At 40.8% G+C, this 27,802-nt stretch overlaps 1 protein-coding gene and 1 non-coding gene across 2 annotated transcripts in view; both read right to left on the minus strand.

Annotated features, from left to right (window-relative positions):
- Positions 1-15,676, minus strand: part of LOC114657948 (complement C1r-A subcomponent-like) — a 44,802-nt gene extending 29,126 nt beyond the window's left edge. Inside the window, exons 1-3 of the mRNA XM_028809935.2 lie at positions 15,454-15,676; positions 14,974-15,211; positions 806-983 (exon numbers count right to left, since the gene is read on the minus strand). Of these exons, the coding sequence (XP_028665768.1) occupies positions 806-983; positions 14,974-15,211; positions 15,454-15,503 (466 nt within the window). The 5' untranslated portion in view covers positions 15,504-15,676. The remainder of the gene's footprint in view (positions 1-805; positions 984-14,973; positions 15,212-15,453) is intronic.
- Positions 10,984-11,043, minus strand: LOC114658307 (U7 small nuclear RNA). Its single transcript, XR_003717355.1, has one exon. It is a non-coding gene; the product is annotated as a U7 small nuclear RNA (small nuclear RNA).
- Positions 15,677-27,802: the final 12,126 nt, after the last annotated feature.

The following is a 27,802-nucleotide window of genomic DNA, read 5'->3' on the forward strand; positions in this document are numbered from 1 at the left end:
TTGGTCTATTAATATGTTAATATGTTGTTTCTTTAAGGACATCCAAATATCTTTTTGTATTGTTTCACTTTTTGCAAAAGCAATGTTTGGAACAAGTATTTTTTTTATTGAGACACTAATCCAGAAGACATTAAATAACAGTCTAAGACAAATAATTTTGTGATCTCAAGCACCTAAGACTTTTGCACAGTTCTTAGAGCCCAGCAATGGACTGACACTTTCAACAGGACTGGTCATTGGTGGACCCTGCGAGCCTGGATTGGATTTAGTAGGTTAGTGCTGTTATGTTATAAAGTTCAGTCAATGCATGGCCCATAATAAAAACTCATCTTTTTTTTCCTTTTGAGCATTTCTGTTTTATTGATGTATGTTTGAGCCTGTGCATATTACTATCTGAGGGCATCCAAATAAAACTGGTTATGTTTTTCTGATGTTACTGCCAAGAAAGAGAAGTTTTTGTAATTAAAACTTGTATTCGCACAACACTAAAGGTACTGTATACTTAACTATTTGAATTAAATTTGGCATTTTGTTAACTTTGGGACAAACAATATCCATATAAAGCATCTAACCTTGTTGATGAAAATAAATATTTTATATTTTCCAATGAAATAACTGTTTGCAAGATGCATCGTTTAAAAAATGTGCAATGAAACCAAATAACTTATCATATTTAAAAAGGCTTACAAGCAAAATGCAGAAGTTTGATTTAGATAATACAAGCAGAAAGGTTTGTTCGAAAACCGGAAATCTCATTCTACAGAAGAACAGACACAATTGAAAGAAATTATCAGCAAAAACCTACCCAAGGCCTGATAATGTGCCACAAAGCCCAGATACTGCTCCTCATGAGAAAGGTCTGAATTAAAAACAACTTTTAGTGTGTTGTCAGGAGACAAGATGGGCTTCTTTCCTGGGTGCATACCAGTCTCGGAAGTTTCCTGGCCACAGAAAAGTCCCAGTATCTTTCGATGATGCATGACCTATAAAAAAAAAAAAATCAAGCAACATGAAATGGATAAAAAAAGATTATGTAAGAAACATCAGGAAAGAAGCATTGGGCTATAGCTTAGAATAGCAGTTTATCATCTACAGTACAGTACAATACAAATTTCAAATCTGGACATTATAATTAATTTTACATTAATAAATGAAACAATGCTTTATTTTATTTTAGAGTTAAGAATTTGAACATTTTCATGCACACACTTCTGATGGGGTTCTCCAGGGGTTCTGAAACAACCGCAAAGTCAGAATTCAGTGTGGTGTGCATATATATATATATGCAGTATATATATATATATATATATATGTAGCATAAAAATAACTTCATCGCATTTCTGAAGTATATCAAGACATAAAGTAACCTGCAAATTTCTAGGGCATGTACAAAGTGACATTGCAAGTTCACAAGAACTCAAAGGAGAAAATGTATGAATGGTAGAATAAAGAAAGTTGTACTTCCCAGAAAATAAATAGGTGAAAAAAACAACCTTTAAATTACAGTACAGGGACATCAAAGTAGCATTGATTCAGAAATAACAGGAACAGAACTGACTCATCTAACTTCATGACAGACTAAGTAACTATGACATATCTTTCTTCATTGTTTTGAGCTGGCCAGCCTAACTGGATAATTCTAAAATAAAAAGTGTTTGCTAGCCCTCATATAGGCAAAAAATGCAGGGAAGGTTAAGTTTTACATTATTTCTAAATAAAGAACAGCAGGTACAGTAAGTGATACAGTATGCTCCCAACAGCAAAATTGCAAGGCTTGAGTTGTTTCAAAAGCTAAAGCTCAAAATTGCAAATAAATATTAGTGGTTAATTTTAACTGTAAAATTGATGATAGTGAAAAATCCAAATTTGAAAGAAATTGTTACAGTAGAAGGAACACAAAAGAAATTAGAACATTTCTCATCAGAAATTGAAGCATCCCCTATGCAAAAAACTAAATAAAACTTCAGGAATACAGTACATGGTTTATCTGGGAATTTTATGAAAACTTCTGAAATGTAGAGTTTGCTCTTGCAGAGTACTTTTGAGAAACAGCATAAAAATAAATACCAGTGATATAGAAGATGAAAATAATAACCATGATTGAAAAAAAACAAAAACAGATTTAATTGGAATTACAAATTTGCATCAAATTTCCTTATTTTGACAGATTTATAAACAATGGAGCAAAGTAATTTAGATTTAAAGCTGGTACAGACAAACTTACTGAAAGTGAGCAGGTATGTGCTGTCCCTACTATGGCAATAACAGATCATTTAACATTGTAGAAAGAGATTTTAGAATATACAAAATAGGAAAATGCCAGTAGGTTAAAAACAATATTACACTTTAGATCATAAGTACTTATAGAAAATTCTAAGATGTCATAACTCATAAGAGGAATTAATACAAAATTGTTATGAATATATTAGAAGTTTAGATGGGGAACTTCAGCCACATTGTAAGGGCTATCTGAGCAATTCCATAGGACATATTCTAAATGTGCTGAAAAAATGAGTTAACTTTCCCAGTCTGTTCATTCATTGGACATGTCTAGTAAATAGAAATTTCAATATTTTTAATTAACTTGTGAAAGTATAATTGATATTATTTTAGAGTCAAGAAATTGAACATTCTCTGACACACATCTCAGCCTGTTACACAAAAAGCTCAGGAATAAGCTACAGGATCACAAATCATGTGAGACACAAAGGGAAACAGAAAGCTGAAATTTGAAATTGAAATTTCTAATATTACCTCAGTTGTTTCAACCTCATACACAAGTTCACAAACATATTGCATGATAAACCAAAAATTATGATTTGCCTAAATATATAAGGTCCTCCATTTGAACAGGAAAGTCACTAATGAATGCATTCAAATGTTTACCAAAATAGACAGTTTTGAATTGCTGCATGTGAATGACCCACAACCGTATCACCGTAGAAAATTTGTAAATTTACAGTAAGTTACTGACAACTAGTTGTCTTACATTCACAATATTTTGTTGTATCCTATTACTGTATGTGTCTTAACAGTACCTTACATCATCACTCTTAGAGAATTACAGTGTCTATTACAGCAGATCATACTAGATTACACTCTACAACAATTACGCTCTTGCTGATAACATTCATACATAATCTCTTATTATCTCAACTCAAATCATTCTCTTTCTAAAATCTAACTTTAACATTCATATTTTTCATGTTTATTAAAACTTTATAATTTTATCTTGCACTAGTGGACCCACAATTTTGTGGCTCTGAAGCATGAACTGTTATAGGGACTCTCTCACAATCAGCAATGTGGGGTGAGTGACCATTGTTATCTTCTTCAATGGAGTTTTTATACAACAGATCACTACAACTTTTTTTTTTTTTATTAAACACTACATTTCAAATTAAAAAAAAAAAATTAAAAAAAAAAATTTCCTTCTTGGATCGAGGCCTTGCCATGCCAGAAGGGCTTGCATGGTCTAGTGATCCTCGGAGCTCTGTTGCTGGGAGCTACATGCTCCTGGTAGGGCTTCCCAAGGCAAACAGGTCTGAGGTGAAGATCCAGACTAACTCGATCCTGAGATCCCAAATGGCTTTAAACCAAGGATAGGCATTTCCCTTGCCCGGGAAAGGCCCCGGGGCCCCACCCTGGAGCCAGGCCCGGGGGAGGGGCTCATTGGTGAGCACCTGGTGGCTGAACCTTGGACCACGGGGCCCAGCCCGAAGGAGCAATGTGGTTCTGCTCTCTTGTGGGCCCACCACCTGCAAGAGATGCCATAAGGGTCGGGTGCAATGCGATATGGGTGGTGGCCGAAGGCGGGAACTCTGGCATTCTGATCCTCGGATGACGAAGCTGGCTCTTGGGACATGGAATGTTACCTCTCTGGTGGGGAAGGTGCCCAAACTGGTGCGTGAGGTTGAGAGGTACCGGCTAGATATAGTCGGGCTCACCTCTACGCATGGTCTGGGCTCTGGAACCATTCCTCTTGAGAGAGGCTGGACTTTGTTCCACTCTGGAGTTGCTGTGGGTGAAAGGCGGTGGGCAGGGTTGGGCTTGCTTATGGCCCCCGGCTCGAGGCCTGTACGTTGGGGTTCTCCCTGCGCCTTCGAGTTGGGGGAGGGACTCTGACTGTTGTTTGCGCTTATGCGCTGAACGACTGCTCGGAGTACCCGGCCTATGATTGGGAGGAACGGCCTCCCTGATCTAAACTCGAGAGGTGTTCAGTTGTTGGACTTCTGTGCTGGTCATGGATTGTCCATAATGAACACCATGTTCGAGCATAAGGGTGTCCATAAGTGCACTTGGCGCCAGGATACCCAAGGTCGCAGCTTGATAATCGACTTTGTAATCATGTCATCGGATCTGCTACCTTATGTCTTGGACACTCGGGTGAAGAGAGGGGTTGAGCTGGCAACTGATCACCATCTGGTGGTAAGTTGGATCAGATGGCGGGAAAGGCTGCCGGACAGAACAGGCAGACCCAAACATATAATGAGGGTCTGCTGGTAACGTCTGGCGGAGGAACTGGTCAGAAAGATCTTTAACTGCCACCTCCGGCAGAACTTCAACTTTATTCCGAGGGAGGCAAAGGACATTGAGTCTGAATGGGCCATGTTCCGAGCCTCCATTGTCGAAGCAGCAGAACGGAGCTGTGGCTGCAAGGTTGTCGGTGCCTCTCGTGGCGGCAATCTATGAACCCAGTGGTGGACACCTAAGGTCCGTGAGGCCGTCAAGTTGAAGAAAGAGTCCTACCGGGTCTGGTTGACCAGTGGGACTCCAGAGGCAGCTGAGGGGTACCAGCGGATACAAGCATGTGGCGGCATTGGCTGTTGCTGAGGCAAAAAACCCGGGCATGGGAGGAGTTTGAGGAAGCCATGGAAAACGACTTTCGGTCAGCACCGAGAAGGTTCTCGTAAACCGTCAGGCGCCTCAGGAGGGGAAAGCAGTGCTCCACCAACACTGTGTACAGTGGAGATGGAGCCCTGCTGACTTCAACTGCAGACGTTATTGACCGGTGGAAGGAATACTTCGAGGATCTTCTCAATCCCACCAGCATGTCTTCCTCAGGGGAGGCAGAGCTGGAGGACTCCGGGGGGAGCCCGTCCATATCAGGGGCCGAGGTCGCCGAGGTAGTTAAAAAGTTCCGAGGTGGCGGGGCCCCTGGGGTGGACAAGGTTCACCTTGGGTTCCTCAAGTCTCTGGATGTTGTGGGGCTGTCCTGGTTGACACATCTCTGCAACATCGCATGGACATCAGGGGCAGTGCCTCTAGATTGGGAAACCGGGGAGGTCGTCCCCCTTTTTAAGAAGGGTGACCGGAGGATGTGCTCCAACTATAGGGGGATCACACTCCTCAGCCTCCCTGGTAAGGTCTATTCAGGGGTGCTGGAGAAGAGATTTTGGTTGATGGTCGAATCTCGGATTCAAGAGGAACAATGCGGATTCCGTCCCGGCCATGGAACACTGCACCAGCTCTACACCCTGGCCAGGATCCTGGAGGGGGCATGGGAGTTTGCTCAACCAGTCCACATGTGTTTTGTGGATTTGGAGAAGACATTCGACCGTGTCCCTCGAAGCATCCTGTGGGGTGTGCTCCGAGAATACGGGGTACAAGGCTCGTTGTTACAAGCCATTCAGTTCCTGTACAGGAGGAGCAGGAGCTTGGTCTGCTTCTTTCCTGTTGAGGTTGGACTCCACCAGAGCTGCCCTTTGTCACCGATTCTGTTCATAAGTTTTATGGACAGAATTTCTAGGCGCAACCAAGGAGCGGAGGGGGTATGGTTCGGTGACCTCAGAATCTCATCTCTGCTATTTGCGGATAACGTGGTTCTGTTGGCTTCATCGGACAGTGACCTCCAGCTCTCACTAGAGCGATTTGCAGCCAAGTGTGAAGCGGCGGGGATTAGAGTCAGCACCTCTAAATCCAAGGCCATGGTTCTCAGCCGGAAAAGGGTGGAATCCTCTCCGGGTTGGAAGCACATTTATGCCTCAAGTGGAGGAGTTCAAGTATCTCAGGGTCTTGTTCATGAGTGAGGGAAGAATGGAGTGGGAGGTCGACAGACAGATCAATGTGGCATCTGCAGTAATGCGGGCTCTGCAGCGGTCCGTCGTGGTGAAGAGAAAGCTGAGCCAAAAGGCGAGGCTGTCGATTTACCAGTTGATATACGTTCCTACCCTCACCTATGGCCACAAGCTTTGGGTAGTGACCAAAAGAGCAAGATCGCGGATACAAGCGGCCGAAATAAGCTTTCTCCGCAGGGTGGCAGGATTTTCCCTTAGAGATAGGGTGAGGAGTTCAGTTATCTGGGAGAGACTCGGAGTAGAGTCGCTGCTCCTCTGCATTGAGAGCAGTTAGTTAAGGTGGTTCAGGCATCTGGTCAGGATGCGCTCTGGATGCCTCCCTGGGGGGGTGTTCCGGGCATGTCCAACTGGGAGAAGGCCACGGGGCAGACCCAGGACACGCTGGAGGGATTATATCTCCTGGCTGGCCTGGGAATGCCTCGGGGTCCTCCCAGAGGAGCTGGAGGAAGTGGCCGGGGAGAGAGAGGTCTGGGCTTCCCTGCTCAGGCTGCTGCCCCCGTGACCTGACCTCGGAAAAGCGATAATGGATAATGGATGGATGGATGGGAAAAAAAACTGCTGTACTGGTTTATTTCACATGTCAAAGTCACTGGTGTGAATAAAAAAATTCCTGTACCTTATAGTTTTTGAATTATGGGGGGATGAAAATTATCGAAATGTTATATGCATGTATGATGCATTATATAATGATGAAATAAAATGTAGAAAAGACCACAGTCAATATAATCTTTTATTTTAGAGCCTTATGACAACATATACTGCATGAAGTACATATTCATGTACAGTTGTTATCATGTGAGAGCTTCCTTGCAATGTCATTTTCTAAAGACAATATGCATAAAGAATTTTAACCCTCTTTAGTTATGGTAGGCCCTTTATAAAGGATAGATTTGGAAAATTCCTTTCTGCTTCACATTTTGTGATAGGCATAAATCTCTCTATTATATAAAAAACTCTGCCCCCTGCCTGCTTTGCTCTCCCACCCCCAGGTTTGGTCAACTGGATATACATTTTAAAGAGATTGTTATTTTCATGGGAATTGTTACATACTCTTTCAATTCTATGTTGCATTGCTTCTCTGTTATCATAAATATACACCTGACTGAATTGTGGTTTCTTCGAAATTAAACTTGTTGTAGCTTTAATTGTTGTGGGACCACAAATTCTTATAACGTATGGTCCAAAATTGTGTAAATCTACGCTTTGATCATTGAATGATATGATCTCAAAAAGTTTATTGTAGACTCGGATATTTTGCCTGTAGTGTTTGTGGATTTCACTTTCACCAAACAACAAATCTTTTAAGTCTCGCAGATACGCCTCTTCATTGGGAGGCAACACTACTTTTCCCTGATGGTAACACGAATTAGACAATCTACAAGTCTCCAACTTAAACTTTAAAGCCTTACAATATCTACATACGTCTGACATATCACCTATGTCCATATATTCGATCTCTTTTTGCTGTTCCGTTATTTCACTGAGTAATAATTTCAATTTGTTTGTGCTAATGCGATCTTTACATTTTATTTTTTTTGACACTTTTGAATTTTACTACTTTCATAATCTTGAACTTGATCTGCATGTGTATTGCGCCCACGTTTTTTTTGAGCCTTTCAAATTCTTTGTCTTTTATGCTGTCTTTTATTTCTAAGCCAGATAGGACCTGCTTGTTTTTCAATTCCATTTGTTCCGGGCTGATTATTACTTTCCTTATTTTCTGAATTTTTGCACATTGATTATTATTTTTCTTTTTTTTGCATTTTTTTCTCTCCAACGCTTTTGGGTCTCTTTTTTCCACGCTGCTCTTTTTTCTTCGCTTAGACATTGACGTTTAATCTTGAACGTATTGTCCTTATACGCTTTATATGAGCTGAGAGCACAGGATCTGTGTCTGCTAAAAGCCTTTACACGCCTGAGAGTTTTGATGAATGTGGTCTTATTTGAAAATGGTTGTAAGTAGGGTGTGACTTGAAAGAATCTCATGTTTCATGTCCCTGTGAGACAGTCCTGGGACAATCTCTTGGCTAAAAGTCTCATGCTTAAACTCCCCACGAGACGCTCCGTGGCCCTAACCCTAATCTCTTTCATCTCACTAGTCTTTTAAGTGTCTTCAGAGAAGATCACATCTCGTCTCCCTCGTCTCCCTCCCAAGATTTTTTTTTTATAACAGAGAGAAATCCTGGGACGAGACTTTTTCAGAGAGATACTTTCAAGTCTCACAAAACGAGACTTTTTGCCAAGAGATTTAACCACACCCGGGGCCGGAAATTAAAGACAAAGAGTAGATGACAAAGTAGAACGTTGTACAAAGGTTAAAAAATGTTGCCGCGATACACATGCAGAGCAAGTTAGAGATAATGGAAGCACTAAAATTCGAAAGTCTCAAAAAAAGATAGTAAAGATTGCATTAGCATAAACAAATGGAAATTATTACTCAGTGAAATAATGGAACAGTGAAAAGAGATCGAATATGTTATTCGGATTTAAACTTTAAGTTGGAGACTTGTAGATCATCTAATTCTTGTTGCCATCAAGGAAAAGTAGTGCTTTTTCCCAATGAAGAGGAGTATCTGTGTAAATTAAAAGATTTGTTGTTTAGAGAAAGTGAAAAGCAGGGTGATGGCGAGCGAAGCGAGCAGGGGGCAAAGCCCCTTAGTACTTTTAATTAAAATGTTATTTTCTGTCATAAATGTTAATAGTATTTAAATTATTAATAATTATTAATTATATGGCTAGCCTGCTTGATACTTTAATAACCTTTATAGTTTAACCATTATTTTGTATTGAATTACTTTACATTATTAATATTAAAAAAAAAACCTTCTCAGACAGTAGACATCCAACATTTTTAAGCAATATGGACTAAAGTCACTTCTGGAGCCCCTTCAAGATTAGGGGTCCTTAAGCTTAAGCTTCATTAGTTTCATATTAGGTCCGCCCCTGTTGTCTGGTGGAGAAAGAAAGCTGCTATTGTGTAGTGTTCTACAAGATCACCACTTTACCAAAAAAAAAACACACCATAAATCACCTTCAAGACAAACAAACAAAACTCAAACAAAACAATTTGTTTGCTAACATCTTTATATTTGGTACCAAGACGTTTGTGTCATCAGAAACAATTTGCGGCGTAACTGGAAAGGGGCGTTCCTTGTGTAAATATAACAACATTATGCAAATATAGAATTCTGCGACATTGTGACTTTACAGCAATAAATTATTCCTAAAATAGTCTTGCACATCGAAACAATTAATTGATATTGACTGCTAAAACACTGCTTACATGTAAGTTCATGTCTATTTAAAATCATTGTTTTAATCGTTTATTTTATTGCAGTTTTTTGACTGTGAAAATATATAATTAATGTAATATAATTTTATGGGATTTGTCTAAACTGTATACACCAAATTTCACCAAAATTTACGTCAAGTTGATCTCCTGTCCACATCACTGCTTGGTCACTTATTCACTGTGTCTGCATTTCTCTGTGCGAATGATAACTTTCTTAAGTTTGGACGATATCGAACAAGTTTCCATCAGTGTTTTTGTAACCAGGATTTGACTTTTAAGTGTTACTTTCTTCTTCTTCTTCTTTGACCGATTCTTTCTTAAAAAAACGGACTTCTGTAAACACACTGTCCTTAATATGTGAAAATACAGCCATCAACTGTTGAAACCCTGAACTGACGTACCAAAGAAATCAGTAAACAAATTGCCAAGCGAACTCATTTTATGTCACCGCCCCAGACTGTAGCTTTTTCACGATTGTGCAGGAAAAAGATCCGAAGCTTCGAAAATAGTGACATCTGCCGAGTTACAGAAATCATAGCAGCCATGAGCTCGACAAAGCCCAAGTACAGTACTCCTTGCTCTTGTTGATCGCATACTGTAGTTACTATCGCACAGGGGTTCAAAAATACTAAAAGTCCATGAACACCCTGCGTGTTCATTTTGAATTTATAGTAATCAGTTTTTTATCATTACTTCTAAAGTTTCAGTTTGCTGACATCATGAATATTGTTATAGCACTGCACGAGTGTTCGCCTGCATCAAGTGTCAATGACTTCTCCCTCTTTACATAGCTCTTTTAGGCAGCTCGCTAATTCTTAGGCCCGCTTGATGCTGTCGCAGCGATTATTTTGAGGTGCTGGAAAGCTTGCAGTTTGTATCGGCTCGCCTGCAGCTGGCACTAAACTGCTCATTTGTATGATGAAATGCAAACTCACACTGCTGGCGTCTAATTCCTAGGCTGATGCACTTTGACAAGCACTGTTATTACCGTATATAAGCAAACACAACTCAGAGGGACCGTAGTTTTCTAAGTATTACTTGGAGTCTTCTTTCCGTAACAGACGATGCCCTGTCTTTATATTCTGTTATCTGGGTTACGGTGCACTTCTCCAAAGCAACAAAATAAAGCGTTCTCTGTACCAGTTAATCTCCTGCCACTTACGTTGTCTTTTATCTATATCGCAAACACTCTTACTTATTGTCTCCCAACTCCCTACTCAAAAACTTCCTTCCGCCGCACCTTCCTTTTTATCCCAACGTCTCCTGTCACTCTCCTCCTAATAGGTGTCCACCCATTACAGAACAGAAGCCCTTCATCCAGTCCCATCACTAACAGCATTCAATCCTTTCTGCTCACACACAGCCCATCACCAACTACCTGTACGGCACAAAACATTATAAGTCACCATTGATTCATTATTAGTAGTAGTATTAGTATGTAAAGCAATGTGAAAGATTAATATGTTTACATCAGTACTTGGAGGATAATTGCAAAGAGAGTTTACAGGGTGTGTCTGTGAAAATGGATACACACAATAAAGTTTTTTTCAGAATATACCTCCAGTAGGAGAGTATATATATGTATAAAAGTGATCTCATTTTTTAACCAATAAAATGGGCTTCCTCTAACGAGAAAACCTACTGGACAAATACTTAAAGAGCTAAAATCCATTAACGTAAAAACTACTACGACAGCTACCCTCTAAATCCGAGAATATTCTGCTTAGTGGTACTCAATTGCAGGCGAATAAAAACTGTCGATTTTAAATAAACGCAATAAATATATTTTCATAATAAAATGTAATCCTATTTTTAAAAAAGCTAAATATAAAGTTTTACTCAGTATGAATCTTAAACAATCGAAATAAAGTTAAAAACAGCCCTGTATGCAAATGAACAAATGGTTTAGCCAATGATGTCATTGCGCTCTTGGTCCTCGCCACGCCTTTTAAAAACGTCATTCTACTTACATATTAAACTGCGCGCTAAATATTTTAGCATTTGCTTCTGTATATATATAACTCAAAACAAAAAGGGCGTTTGATCTCTGACATAAATGACAAAACACACGAGGTCTTCTCATAACAGATTTCCCTCTTTATAGTTAAAACTGCATTTCAGTATCGATCAGAGTACTTCCGCCTACTGCCTTCCGGAGGAACAGAAAGGAATACGACAGCCTTTTTCACGCATCAAATTTAATTAGTTAATTAAAAGTATTAATCAAAAATAGAATTAAAAGTAGAATTTAAAAAAATATTGGGGTAAGCATTCTCGTTGCAAATAAAAATGGCAGAACAAATCGCTTTTTGCCGTTAAGCCGACGAGTGCATGTAAGACTGCTCTTTGCAAATTTTTTTCAACTAAATGAAAACACACATCTATTATTTCTATGTTTAACAAATCAATTATTTCTATGTTTAACAATTTTATAGAAAGATATCACTTTCGAACTTTGCTTTTAACAGTATTCTGTATCTACGGCGTTACTACTTTCAAAGCAGTTATTTTGGAGCCCCCTGTTGGAATTTTCGCGAAACGAACAACTTATCAGGAAAGGCAAATTTTAAAACACCTTAACTTTGACATTATTGATCGAAAACACGTTGTATCTGGAAGATGGAATATGTTGAATCAAAGGCAGACTTACCTGCATTAGAAGTCACCCATATTTTATATTTTCAATTTGGTACGCATTTTTTATAATGTTATGTTCACTGGTTTGTTTTTAGACATATAAAGTTTTCCTCACCTCAGTTCAGTTTCCACTTGGTATTTAATCATTACTCCCATGTTAACCTTCTTGGTTTAACACAATATTGGATGCTTTTATTGTGTGTTTCAATATTGTGAGTTTCTTTAAATCTTAAAGGCCTTTACCTCCTTTATTACTTTGTTTCTTGTAACTTTTTCATGTTTTAAATTCCACTGGAAAATAAAACCCTCAATCGTCAGTAATTTTATCACTTTACTGGGAGGAAGGAGTGACGCAGTTATCTACAATACTTTGGCACAACTACCATGTCAGCTAGTTTTATCTTCCTCCTCTACTGTCTGCTTTCTTAATGACCATAGCCCTAACTTACAGTGTGTTTCCAATTCCATATCTTGCTACTTCTATTGGACTGTATTTGGACAATTTGTTAACTTTTATTTTGTTTTTTGTTTCAAGCTCCCTGAAATATAAAATCACAGTTTTTCTACATTTAATTTATAACAAGATGATATAGATATTATTTGTGTGCAATATTATAATTTCAACTCTTTTTTAGGACAATACATTCATTAGACTTACTCTGCTGTTTTGATTATTGTTACTTAGATGTGGGAATGTCCTTATGCCATGGCACAATAAATTTCTCACTATGTCTTATAGGAAATAAACCATGCAATGGTGTAATGGATACCATTGCTGCTTCACAGGTTTGAGTCCTGGGTTTAAATGATGGCCAAGCCACTACCGGTTTAGATTTTTGTACCAAAAAAAAAACAAAAAAAACAAGCAACCTTCATCATATGTAGCATCTTTCTACATTGAAAGCCACCCCAGACATTTTTCAAATACAGATGTATCAGGTTAAGGAACAGGGTCTAAATATGTGTCAGAGTAGAGACAGAAGGCAGCAACCTTCCACTTCTTTAGCCACTAACACTGCACTGCCAACTATTTAATTATGTTATGCCCTCTGCATCCTATGAATGGTGTTCTTCTGCGAGTGAGGGAGAGCTAGGTTTTGGGTAGACACACACAGAACACAGAGAAAAAGATTAAGGCACTTATTTTCATACATCAACCAAGCCTTCCTTTGTGATCAAATGTTAGACACACATCCCAGACAGATCAGAGGCCTGGTGAATCTGGCTGTATGTGCACCTAATGTGCCTTGATGTTAAATGGTTGTTCATGCCTCAGCCCATTACTGCCAACATAGACTCTGACATGATAGATAGATAGATAGATAGATAGATAGATAGATAGATAGATAGATAGATAGATAGATAGATAGATAGATAGATAGATACTTTATTAATCCCAAGGGGAAATTCACAATGATGTAATGTTTACTGCAGAAAGCAGGCACTTCAAATGTTTTGATGAATGAACAAATAATATAAAAATCTTAACACAATGCTAAATATAGTGAATAGTGCCCATAAACATTTATCTCTATTTGTTCCCAAATTTGTCACTTTGTCAAAATTGCCTATCTTCATTACATTCAGTACAGCTCTAGAGCCCTTCAGCTGGCCATAAATGCCCTGTCCTTGAGTGGTTCTATTTATTTCTTTAGTGCCATAGCTGAACATCAGACTCTTGATATCTTCAGCTCATCAACACAAGTGTCTCACAGTCTCTTGACCCTAGGGCAGTATTTTAGGATTTAGGTGTTATTTATTTTTGAGTAGGTGCAAAGAGACTCTCAAATATATTAAACATGATTGTCACTTTTAGCCTCCTTTGTGAATCCAAAAGTCCCATAAAGATAACATATAGACAAGTTGAGACCATTAATTATGACAGGCAGATGGACAAACAGATAGATAGATAGATAGATAGATAGATAGATAGATAGATAGATAGATAGATAGATAGATAGATAGATAGATAGATAGATAGATAGATAGATAGATAGATAGTACTTTATTCATCTCTGCTGTGAAACTCACTGTTGCTACATAGTAAAGCAATAGCTATTAAATAAGGGCTGTACACACAATATACACAGTTACATTGAGTATTCCTCAAAATAATTGTCCCTTAGTCATTGTGTATGTTATAAATGGTGAAGACATAAATGTGATGAGACATTATATTTTCTGATGGCTGTGGACAACAAAAGCCTCAGTCGTGCCTCTCAGGACACCACAGCGGGTTGTGCCTGTGGTTGCAGGTGCTCTTAGTCAGTGCATCAAAGAAAGAATGGAAAACATTAGTCATGTTGGCCACTATTTTTGTCATGGCCTTTGTTTTTGCCACTGTGAGTCTAGTATCACTCCTGTAATACTGCTGGTCTTTGTGTTTAGTTTGTTCAGACAACTAACATCTCTTGAGCTAATGCTACTCCTTAGCCATGGCAGTCCAAAGCATAAAACAGTACACTATCCACTATAAACTATCCACTATAAACTGATGGAATATTTTCTGTAGCTTTTCACCCACATTACTGGAGCTAAGCCTCTGACTCTTTTCACAATGTAGGTCTGTGCTGGACACCCATTCCAGTCTTCCATTCACATGGACCATCAGGTATTTATAGGTTTGCAACATCTCCACCCACTCCTCCATTATGGTGACAGATATCAGGGGCTCCCAGCCATGTTGAGAAATGGGGGTAGTCAAAACCCTGCTTAGAGAAATAAACCATGGAGCGTAGGAAAGAATGATATGAGAGATGTGAAGAGAACTGTACATTTAAAGGCGAGCTGAAGTAAGCGTTCATAAATGGTAATTCTGATAAATATGTTTCAAGTAGGAAAATAAATTAACATTTTCTTGATGCACAGCATTCTGCTAAGATAATGGGGGAAATATCCAAAAAGAATCTTAACAGGATATGCTTCACAACCGTTATAATTTCTGTTAGCAGATGCACTGTTGCTCACCTTCACATAGTCATAGCTGCATTTGTGTGATGGCTCCAAATCAAAGTGCTTGAATACCAACTGTAGACGGTAACCCTTGGGAACTTGCAGGTTCCACTCGGTGTAGTTGGTATGAGGGTAAGGTTTAGGATAGTTGGGGCTCTGGATCTTTCCAAATATGTCAGAGGCTGGATGAAACGTTTTGTCCAATACCATGAAAGACAAACAAGGACAAAAACAGTTCAGGAGATGTATAGCCCTGTAGAAGGAAGAAACAATTATGTGTAACTTCTTTTGTTTCAGATTCTTAAAAACACTTTACAAGAATTTAAAATACCATATACGAATATATAAATGAAACTGATGCTGTCTGATTTGTAAAGCCATTTACATTGCTTCCTTCTGTCAGACAGATTCCTTAGTGCCAAACCTAATTAGTGACTGGACAGTCAATTGAGATTTAAATATGTCACCCACAGTTTAGCACCAGCAGTCACTCACCCCAATGCTAATGCCAGTAGCCTTTCCATATTACCAGGTTGGCCTGGCATGATCTCTTAAAAAGTGAAGAATAAGTTCCAGGATCAGAATGAATTCTACCCCCAGGCTTAGTAGAGGTTGTTGAGATTGTTGTTAAATGTTTCCACACTTCAGATATTCACTAGATTCAGAGGGTTGGTGACCAAATTAAATTTGAAGTGAACAGAAACAGTTTGACAAAATGGGAGGCAACAATAGAGAGGGGAGGAGAACTTACGGGAACAGAGTTGCTTCATGTATAGCCAAAGTTCAAAAAGCAGGAGACACTCTACCAAAAAGATAATTTCCTACTCTGACTTATGTTTGTTAATGACATCAATCATTAACTAGTCAAAATAAATTTGCATTGTCTGCTTACTTGCCTGGCTCTACCTCTTCTTTGTTTTGGTGACTTGCCCATGTTTAATATTTTACTCTTACTCAACGTTATTTACAATTATATTTTAAAACACATTTAAATATATCATATATATGTGAGGCATTGTCAATTAACTTGATCTATCTATCTATCTATCTATCTATCTATCTATCTATCTATCTATCTATCTATCTATCTATCTATCTATCTATCTATCTATCTATCTATCTATCTATCTATCTATCTATCTATCACATAGTGCCTTTCATATACATATACTGTATCTATCTTAAATTATACAGCACCTATAAACTCCATTTATGGTATCACAGGCAGAGTATTGATGTTTTGGAAGAATGTATTCCTGATGCCCTTAACTTAATATAATTTTGCTTGAACTCTAAAAATCAAAGTTCATCTTGATTGAATTATTTTGTACAAGTAACTTCTTGTAATCGTATTAACATGACCAGCTGAAAAGCAATCATTTTATTTGTAAGGTCTAGTAGGGAAATGCTCTTTCTGAGAACATTCCATTGGCAATGAATATATGGAGAAGGCACTTCCACACATCAGCAGCCCTGTGGCATTCATTTAGCAGAGTCTCTGTCTATGAGAAGACAGAATAAAAATAAAAAAGCTTGACATTACTGTCAGACTGATAATGGTATCACTCATCTTAAAGGGACGAGTACTTATTCTAGGGATCCACACTTGATTGTGATACATCTGCTTTCAGAACTGTATCAGTCTGTTGGTTTGTGTTGATATTACAGAACAAATTGTGTACATGGGGTTGGAAGTTATTCATTTAGGGTTAGGAATGACTGATTTCACTGTAGTACAACAGGTTTGCTGAGTTGTTATGTTTTGCTATTCTATTGTTTAACCAGTAGAGGGGAGTAAAGTTCTTTCAGAACGTCATGTTTAGATAGTACTTCATGTTAAATGTTAATCTTTAAACTAAAACAGGTAGCTTAGGCACCTGCAAGTGTTTAAAAAATAAGGCCTACTGTTATTCATTGACATGATTGCTTCTGCTTGTTCATTTCTGAACATTTATACAGCAAGAACTGGGACGTGACCTCATATGAATTGAATATCCATTATTATCAGTAATATTCTTTGTGATCTTTTAACACATGATGAATCATAGCTCACCATAAAAATATTATATTTCTCGCAAAAGAAAATTATAATCTATGTGTTATATAATTGCAGGTTTTTTAAAGCAATACCCCTAGTTTAAGTACCCAGATCACAATTCATTGCACATTAAATACAGATGTGAGACTGGCACCAAATTGCAAGTTATCATTCCTAGTTTATTCAGTATTATCTGCTGGACACTTTTATCTGCTGTCACTTTTAGTGTTTTATGTACAGTATGTGATCATATTAAAAAGGCTGCACAGATCAAGCACACTCTACAATTGAGGAACACATTTCTAAAACTTGGTTTATTTTTGTGATGTTACTAGCTCTCTGTTCTTAGAAAATGTTTAAACATTATAAAACAAGTTAACATTGTGCTTCATTTGGGGAAATGTCAAAGTACACAGTGAGAAGGTGCCGGGCTGCCAAGAGGTTGCTTGGGCAATGGCACAATCAGGGTCTCACAGGACAGGATTATATCCTACATTAGAAATACAGGAAGAGAGAGGGCATGCAGATGCCAGTGTTAAAGTGCAGACACCACTAGGGAGCAGTACACACTGACTATGAGCTGTTTGCCATTGAAGAGCAAAAGGCAGGGAAACCAGCATGAGCAGGATGTCATTTTGGGAAACACCAAAGGTGACAACATCTCCTGCCTGTAGAGCAATACAAAAAGCAACAGATGACACTGTGCTGTGCCCCTAAAAAGTTTTTACTGGGGCAGAAGGCTCAGGAATTAACCTCTTCTAGCCGGATGTCTCTGCAGGAAGTGAAGAAGACCTGAGAATAATTTATGGACCCTTGCATGAAAGTGACCTAAGGATGGTGTTTAAAACTACATTTTGGGCAGAGACTCATTGAAATCAAATTCAAGAAGATAGTCCAGTGGGAGGAAGGCAATCAATGGTCTGGAGTTGATGCAATAAAGACAGAGGGAATGTGTGAAAATAAATATTTTGGTGTGGTACTGTGGTGGGCAAATAGGCAAATCAGAGGCTTAGACAGGAGCTTAGGAGGTGTTTTCTGCTGGCTGAAAAGTGGCACTAGGGCTGTTGTTTTTCTGTCTGTCTGTACTGTTTATTCTTTTTATATTCTTTCCTTTTTTCACCTTTACGCTCCTCTGTGTTGTTCTAGGCATGTACAGCTGTGATCAGGGCCCCCATAGTTTCACGGAGCTCAAAGAAGAAGCTGTCAGTATTTACAGGAGCTGTGGTAGGGGTTGAAATGGAAATGGGGATATTACGGTTTATTGCCAAGTGGGCCTATAGGTGTACAAGGCAGCAGAGGGTGACAAAGGATAAGGATAGTGTCCAACAAGCTCCTAAGTGTCAGGAAAACCATGTCAGGGCAGTGGCAACTTATACAATCATTCAACTGTATCCTAAAAGACAAGAAAAATATATACAGTGACAACAGGTTGAAATATCTCAAAATGTAGGAAAATTGATACAATTTTACAGTAAAAATGCACTAACTAAAACACTTATCAAAAGCAAGGATGACCTGGGGCCTCATGCATAACGCCGTGCGTAGAATTCACACTAAAACATGGCGTAAGGACAAAAGCTGAAATGTGCATACACACAAAAAAATCCAGATGCTTAAATCTGTGCGTTTGCCAACTTCCACGTTCTTCCGCTCCATAAATTCCAGTCAGCGTGAAAAGTAACGCACGTGCATGCGCCTGCTGCCACTCCCCAAACTCCTCATAGAATTACGCCTCTTTGAATATGCAAATCAATATAAATAGCACTTAAGCTCAGCATTCTGTGAAAAGGCAATGGCAAAACCACAGGGGAAAACAGAAGAATTTCAGCAAATACCAAGTGGAGGCAAGGAAAAACTTACTATTTGTTGGTTTAAACAGTGGTATAAACAACAAAAGGAATTTGATCGAGCGACATAGAGTGTCGGAGAAACTTCAAAGCTCAAGTTCACAAAGTCGCACAGTGCCCAAAATAAAAAAGATGTTGTTAGATATCAAAGTCACTGTGAAAAGGCGAGTCGTAGCCCACCGTCTAAGTGTCATATGAAAGCTTATTAGGGTACACAGAAAAAAAAATAGGCACACAGTGGGAAAAAAGCACGAAATGTCAACTTTAATTTCGAAATTTCCACTTTAATCACATAGTTTGTCATTAAAGTAGAACATTATAAACTTCATCTTAAAATCGTTTAATTTACTAGTTTCTCAAATCCCATCGTAAATAAAGTAGCATGTTAAATGCTTTGCTTTGTATTTGATCTTCTATGGGCTCTATGTGTGTGAATCACTACGTGTTTCTTAAATGGGCTTTCTCTTCCTCCAACAGGACACAGAATCCATTACATTCGTGATATTACAGCTCTCTGAACAATTAAAATACTGAAATGTATATTTGATATCATTTTCATGATGATAGGAGTTAAAGCATGTTATTAAACATGGGAACACAGTGGCGCAGTGATTGTTCCTGCCTCACGCAAGATGCTTGCTGCACCGTGTGTGATCTTCAATGAAATAATTTATTGCAGGAGTACTGTCTCTTTCAAACGTACTAACCCCCAATTCCTGTCCTTACTTTTCTTTCTCCAAATACCCAATCACCACACAATCAGCTGTGTAATAGACGTTAAGTCATTTGTAAGCTTAGAATGCTGATTCTTCAGAACTTTCAAGGAACATTGAAATATCTTCATAGTACATGTTAAATTATTCTCTCCATCTATCCTTCCAGTGTCGTGCCAGCCCCAGCAAGAATACAGAATGAGGCAGGAACAATCCGTGAACGGAGCGCCAGCTCCTTACTAGCGCTGCGGCACAGTGTCCTCACATGTTTAATTATTAACAATATAGATTATTTAAATGAAGTTAAAGTTTTATCTGTATAATATAATAAACATGTTTTCCTGCATTTCATCTTAAAAATGATATCGTCATCATATGTAAATACACGCTTTATAAAGTCGCTCAGGTTGTGCAATATTATAACTGTATCACAAGTTTACAGTGAGGTAATTGTACTTATAAGTACAAAACATTCTACAAGGAGCACTTGATGGACTTATTGAGTGCATTTATTGTTCTTGGGATGAAACTGTTTCTGAACCGCGAGGTCAGTACAGGAAAGACTCTGAAGTGTTTGTCATATGAGAGCAGTTCAATAGACAGTGCGCATGGCTGAGGCAGCGTGTGCTTGATGCTGTATACCGATAATCTCTTTCCAATCATCTGCTGTAGAGCTGTAATTCCCCACTCAGATACAGTGATATAAATACTCCGAGTGGTGCAGTGAGAGTAGTATGGAAAAAGATGATCCGCTGTGGCAACCCCTAACGGGAGCAGCTGAAAGAAGAAGAAGAAGGTGCAGTGAGAGTAACATTGCTAAAGCAGCTATGGTATTTAGAATAGTTTGACCATTCTGTGGACCATTATATTGTTACAGGTTAATTACAATCAGATGCACTAAACTAATAAAAAATATGCGTTTATTTCAGTGTATTTTCAAAGCCGCGTCAGGGATGTGGATGTGAAGAAAGGGAAACCACACTGGAACAGCAGTACTGCTTTGACGCTGGGTACTGCCAGTTTGCAAAACCGAGTGGAGAACTTGTGTACGCCAAGCATTTAGCTACCGTAAAAATGTGCATGGCTTTACGCCAAGGTTAGGTTTTACAGATCACAATTTGAGCATGGAAATGGGCTTACGCAATATTTTTGTGCATACGCACCGTTTATACATGAAGCCCCTGGTCAGTTTAAGAAGGGAAGTCTATGACAGAGGTCAAAGTGGTAGCTTATCATGGTATGAAGACAGTACCATCCTCCAGTTAAAAGCAAAGTTAACTAACCCAACTACAGAATGGCTCAACTAGTGAGCATGCTAGTGAGTCCACTTCACAAGAGGACTGAAAAAGTGAATGCCCAGATTTTATCTGGATTCAGAAAATGCATCACAGGGTGAAATGGATAAAACTGATCTCTCTCTTAAACTGTTCTATTTTTTATTATTGAAAAGATATCTTTCATTTACAATTTTAATTTGTGTACAGAATTCATCAAAATAATGACCAGATCTATCAGACTTACTAATACAGGCGCACTTATGGTTAGGTGTTGAAGCAAAACTCAGAAGGGTGATAGATTGTTTTGCTGCAGTGTTGTTAGGCTGGCAAGGAAGAACTTGAAAATTCAAGTCTAGGAAACCATCTTGTGTTTGTGAGGCATGAAACTATTACAATACAAATAATGCATATCAAACCTCATTCTATCAATTTCTTTGGGGTGAGTGACACCTTCCCAAAATAAACTACCATGTAGCATGCAATACTATGCACTATGTTACAATTATAACAGAAAAATCAAAGTAGGCCAAGCATAAAGGCCACTAATGATTTTTAAGCACATCAAAAATGAGATACCAAGTAGAAATAAGAGAGCATGCTTCATTATAAACATAGGAAACAGTTCACAGGAAATCACATGACAGTCAGCTGACAATTGCAGATTGCCATAGCAACAATTTGTTCTGGAAAAACTCTACAGAAAGGAACACTACAGGTGGCAGAATGAAGATTCATACCCAACAGCATTGCTCAAAGAGCTATTGAGCCTTTTATACCTGTTTTTTTTACAGTTGTTAGGTTTATTACTTGATCTTAACTACAATGTTTTTCTCTCCTCCATTGTCAACTGGCCATATCTCAACAATAATATCAATGAAAATCTATTGTGAGGATCCTTTTGTGTTAATCAATTTGAAGTTGGGGTGTTTATTGCGTGTTTAAAGAAATCTTTGTAACACTTAGAACATTCGATTTAGGATTGATTGCTCATTTGCAAGAATTTCCCAAATCCCATTGTAACTAAAGTATTTTGTTAAAATAATCCTTGTGCTCCATAACCCACTTGTTAATCACTAAGAGCTTCTTAAATGGGTAAATATGTGTGATCTTTATTGACAGCTAGTGGCTTAGGTTTGTGGCATGGTACATAATAATAATAATAATAATAATAATACAATATTTTATTTATATTTCCATGATCAAAGCCTTTCACAAAAAGTTAAAAGAACAGAAAAAGAATTAAAGAAAAAGATTAAAAAAAATAACACTGGATGCAAACTCATATCAGACATTAGGTTTTAATGAAAATACTTGATCAAGGTAACACGGACACAAGTGACTACAGTATGTCCACTATAGCTTGGCATTGAACTGATTAGATATAACCAGGGTCACTAAGACCCTTTCTGACCTCCACACTGAAGGCATGTGGACAATAGAAAGATGCTCAAGTTATACTTTTAGCATTGACTTTTAATATAATCATTTAACATTTTTAGGAAAAGTCATCTGGCAGGTCCTAAACAAAGAACAGGGAAGCCTTATTAATAATCTAATGTCTAATATTTTCTTTTGGTAGTATACATATCTATAACTTCCTCATTTTTGTTATTTTAACTGAGCTGAAAATAAATCCTAAAGAACACCAGTTTTTAGAACATTAGGTCAAAAGGTAGCTCAGTCTTACCTTATTTATACTGTTAATGTTCTTTGTCAATGTGTACTACTGAAAGGCACTATAGTAATACAAAATCACTACAAAATAATAAGATGAAATCCAAAATACCCACTATTTAAGCTTCAAACAGTGCCCAAAAATAATGCAATGCAATTGCATTGTTAGTGGTACCTTCCCCAGCTGGAATGCCAGAGAAATGGATGGACAGTGAGAGGCCACATGCCAGGGACATATTGTATGTTCTCACATTACTCCTGGTGGCAGCATACTTCTGGCTGTGTTCCTGTTTGGACACCCACTGAACAGACAGCCTTTATGGGGTCATTTGGGGCTACTGGAGGGAGCTACTGCAAGGATACTCGCCAGTCATCAAGGTAGTCTTTCAGACCCAAAAGTGCATCTCAGATACACCTCAGGTGTGCCAGAAATACTCCTGGGTGTAACTTTAAATGTAGTCTCCATACCTCAGCCATGTGAGTTAGAGTCAGAGTCAGAGTGTTGTACGGCTAAAATTCACTTTTACTTTACATAGCTTTATACACAATATAAGAACATACCAAAGCATTGGAAGATCTGTTGAGGTTGAGAACTGATAGATTGAAAGGCAACACTGATTTTTAACTACTGTAGATAATGATTGGAACTATTTTTAAATATAATTTTATAGTGATTGGGGGAAAGATGAGCACAATTAGCAGTCCATCCATCCATCCATTGTCTCCCGCTTATCCGAGGTCGGGTCGTGGGGGCAGCAGCTTGAGCAGAGATGCCCAGACTTCCCTCTCCCCGGCCACTTCTTCTAGCTCTTCCGGGAGAATCCCAAGGCGTTCCCAGGCCAGTCGAGAGACATAGTCCCTCCAGCGTGTCCTGGGTCTTCCCCGGGGCCTCCTCCCGGTTGGACGTGCCCGGAACACCTCACCAGGGAGGCGTCCAGGAGGCATCCTGATCAGATGCCCGAGCCACCTCATCTGACTCCTCTCGATGCGGAGGAGCAGCGGCTCTACTCTGAGCCCCTCCCGGATGACTGAGCTTCTCACCCTATCTTTAAGGGAAAGCCCAGACACCCTGCGGAGGAAACTCATTTCAGCCGCTTGTATTCGCGATCTCGTTCTTTCGGTCACTACCCATAGCTCATGACCATAGGTGAGGGTAGGAACATAGATCGACTGGTAAATTGAGAGCTTCGCCTTGCAGCTCAGCTCCTTTTTCACCACGACAGACCGATGCAATGCCCGCATTACTGCGGATGCCGCACCGATCCGCCTGTCGATCTCACGCTCCATTCTTCCCTCACTCGTGAACAAGACCCCGAGATACTTGAACTCCTCCACTTGGGGCAGGATCTCGCTACCAACCCTGAGAGGGCACTCCACCCTTTTCCGGCTGAGGACCATGGTCTCGGATTTGGAGGTGCTGATTCTCATCCCAGCCGCTTCACACTCGGCTGCGAACCGATCCAGAGAGAGCTGAAGATCACGGCCTGATGAAGCAAACAGGACAACATCATCTGCAAAAAGCAGTGACCCAATCCTGAGCCCACCAAACCGGACCCCCTCAACACCCTGGCTGCGCCTAGAAATTCTGTCCATAAAAGTTATGAACAGAATCGGTGACAAAGGGCAGCCCTGGCGGAGTCCAACTCTCACTGGAAACGGGTTCGACTTACTGCCGGCAATGCGGACCAAGCTCTGGCACCGATCGTACAGGGACTGAACAGCCCTTATCAGGGGGGCCGGTACCCCATACTCTCGGAGTACCCCCCACAGGATTCCCCGAGGGACACGGTCGAATGCCTTTTCTAAGTCCACAAAACACATGTAGACTGGTTGGGCAAACTCCCATGCACCCTCCAGGACCCTGCTAAGGGTATAGAGCTGGTCCACTGTTCCGCGACCAGGACGAAAACCACACTGTTCCTCCTGAATCCGAGGCTCGACTATCCGACGGACCCTCCTCTCCAGGACCCCTGAATAGACTTTTCCAGGGAGGCTGAGGAGTGTGATCCCTCTGTAGTTGGAACACACCCTCCGATCCCCCTTCTTAAAGAGGGGGACCACCACCCCGGTCTGCCAATCCAGAGGCACTGTCCCTGATGTCCATGCGATGTTGCAGAGGCGTGTCAGCCAAGACAGTCCTACAACATCCAGAGCCTTGAGGAACTCCGGGCGTATCTCATCCACCCCCGGGGCCCTGCCACCAAGGAGTTTTTTGACCACCTCGGTGACCTCAGTCCCAGAGATGGGGGAGCCCATCTCTGAGTCCCCAGGCTCTGCTTCCTCATTGGAAGGCATGTTAATGGGATTGAGGAGGTCTTCGAAGTATTCCCCCCCCCCGACCCACAACATCCCGAGTCAAGGTCAGCAGCGCACCATCCCCACCATATACAGTGTTGACACTGCACTGCTTCCCCTTCCTGAGACGCCGGATGGTGGACCAGAATCTCCTCGAAGCCGTCCGAAAGTCATTCTCCATGGCCTCCCCAAACTCCTCCCACGCCCGAGTTTTTGCCTCAGCAGCCACCAAAGCCGCATTCCGCTTGGCCTGCCGGCACCTATCAGCTGCCTCCGGGGTCCCACAGGACAAAAGGGTCCTGTAGGACTCCTTCTTCAGCTTGACGGCATCCTTCACCGCCGGTGTCCACCAGCGGGTTCGGGGATTGCCGCCACGACAGGCACCGACCACCTTACGGCCACAGCTCCGGTCAGCTGCCTCAACAATAGAGGCACGGAACATGGCCCATTCGGACTCAATGTCCCCCACCTCCCTCGGGATGTGGTCGAAGTTCTGCCGGAGGTGGGAGTTGAAGCTACTTCTGACAGGGGGCTCTGCCAGACGTTCCCAGCAGACCCTCACAACACGTTTGGGCCTACCACGCCTGACCGGCATCCTCCCCCACCATCGAAGCCAACGCACCACCAGGTGGTGATCAGTTGACAGCTCCGCCCCTCTCTTCACCCGAGTGTCCAAGACATGTGGCCGCAATTCCGACGACACGACCACAAAGTCGATCATCGAACTGAGGCCTAGGGTGTCCTGGTGCCAAGTGCACATATGAACACCCCTATGCTTGAACATGGTGTTCGTTATGGACAATCCGTGACGAGCACAGAAGTCCAATAACAAAACACCGCTCGGGTTCAGATCAGGGGGGCCATTCCTCCCAATCACGCCCTTCCAGGTCTCACTGTCATTGCCCACGTGAGCATTGAAGTCTCCCAGCAGAACGAGGGAGTCCCCAGAAGGTATGCCCTCTAGCACCCCCTCCAGGGACTCCAAAAAGGGTGGGTACTCCGAACTGCTGTTCGGTGCATACGCACAAACAACAGTTAGGACCCGTCCCCCCACCCGAAGGCGAAGGGAGGCTACCCTCTCGTCCACCGGGGTAAACCCCAATGTACAGGCTCCAAGTCGGGGGGCAATAAGTATACCCACACCTGCTCGGCGCCTCTCACCGGGGGCAACTCCAGAGTGGTAGAGAGTCCAGCCCCTCTCAAGGAGATTGGTTCCAGAGTCCAAGCTGTGCGTCGAGGTGAGTCCAACTATATCTAGCCGGAACCTCTCAACTTCGCGCACTAGCTCAGGCTCCTTCCCCTTCAGAGAGGTGACATTCCACGTCCCAAGAGCCAGTTTCTGTAGCCGAGGATCGGACCGCCAAGGTCCCCGCCTTCGGCCACCACCCAACTCACACTGCACCCGACCTCCTTGGCCCCTCCCATAGGTGGTGAGCCCATGGGAAGGGGGACCCACGTTGCCTCTTCGGGCTGTGCCCGGCCGAGCCCCATGGGTGCAGGCCCGGCCACCAGGCGCTCGCCATCGAGCCCCACCTCCAGGCCTGGCTCCAGAGTGGGGCCCCGGTGACCCGCATCTGGGCAAGGGAAAACGCCATCCAAAATTGTTTTTCTTCATAGGAGGTTTGTTTAACCGCTCTTTGTCTCATCCCTCACCTAGGACCAGTTTGCCTTGGGTGGCCCTACCAGGGGCATAAAGCCCCGGACAACAGAGCTCCTAGGATCATTGGGACACGCAAACCCCTCCACCACGATAAGGTGACAGTTAAAGGAGGGGACAATTAGCAGTGTTAGATAAATTTACTCTAACTTCATTGAACCTGTTTGAATTTCATTGAACTTGAATGAATTTGTATTCCTGTGTATATAGTTTCTTTATGCTTCTTACCATGTCAAATTTTGTTCTTCAAAATTTCTTCAAATTAAATTCAAATAATGTGCTTTCTTTAAAATGGATTGCACATTGTAAAGTGGTCTACAAAAAGTGTACTCCAATTTATTTAGAGCTATTTTGTGCAATAGTCTAACAACCAGTGAAATATCATGTATGCTGAAGTCATATAGACTGCAAATATTTTAGTAACAGTAGTGAAAAAAGCATTATATAAAAAAAGTACAAAAATATTGAAAAATTGTAAAATTTGTACTGTTGATAACTATACAAACAGGTGTGTCAATTTACAGTACCTGCTTATTGTCTGTAATGTGCAAAATGGAAAGCCCTTTATCTCTACACTTCTGGCCAATCCTTCTACTTTGTAGTGGACGTCTGTGCTTTCATATCCAATCTCATATATTTCTGGCAGGACAGTGGAATTTATACCATTTCCTGGAGTAATGTTACTACTTACTTACTACCATAGTGTGTGGTCAGTTTAAAAAATCAAGTAACAAATAAAGCAGTTGCATCCTGGAAGCTCCAAAACATTTTTTGCACCAGTGACTTTTGGAACAAGTGGTATACAGAACAGTTGGTGTTGGGCTTGAGCACATGCACTTTACTTCAGAATGTAAACAGTGTGTCATAGTTGTCACGTATTTGTGATGCAGTACACTATCGCATTTATTGTTAAAAACGGATCAGCAGACAGTGTGTGCCTTTTTTTGCTATTTTTTTGAACAGCACCAACTAACAAATGTATAAGGCATTACCAATCATCTCACTAGGCATTGTGGCACAAGGCTGGGGGGCAGACCCACCCGGGACACCTGGAAGGAGGTCTATATGGGGGGCAACCGCCCTGGATAAAGAGGAGACCACGGGGATGGAGCAAGGAGGCTCAAACCCATTGGGGCCAGTGGCCGCCACCAGGGGGCACCCCGAGATTCGTGGAGCCTGGGAGATCTGCACTTCCGCCACACCTGGGAAGGTGGAGGAAGGACCTTCCAGGGACGCCCGGAGTGCTTCCGGGTACTCATGTGGCACTTCCGCCACACCATGGCACTCAGTAGCACTGGAATGTGTTTTTTGGCTGGTACATCATTTGCAGCGAAATATTAGTT

The sequence above is a fragment of the Erpetoichthys calabaricus genome, chromosome 9 (assembly GCF_900747795.2).
Source record: "Erpetoichthys calabaricus chromosome 9, fErpCal1.3, whole genome shotgun sequence".
Taxonomy (NCBI): Eukaryota; Metazoa; Chordata; class Cladistia; order Polypteriformes; family Polypteridae; genus Erpetoichthys; species Erpetoichthys calabaricus.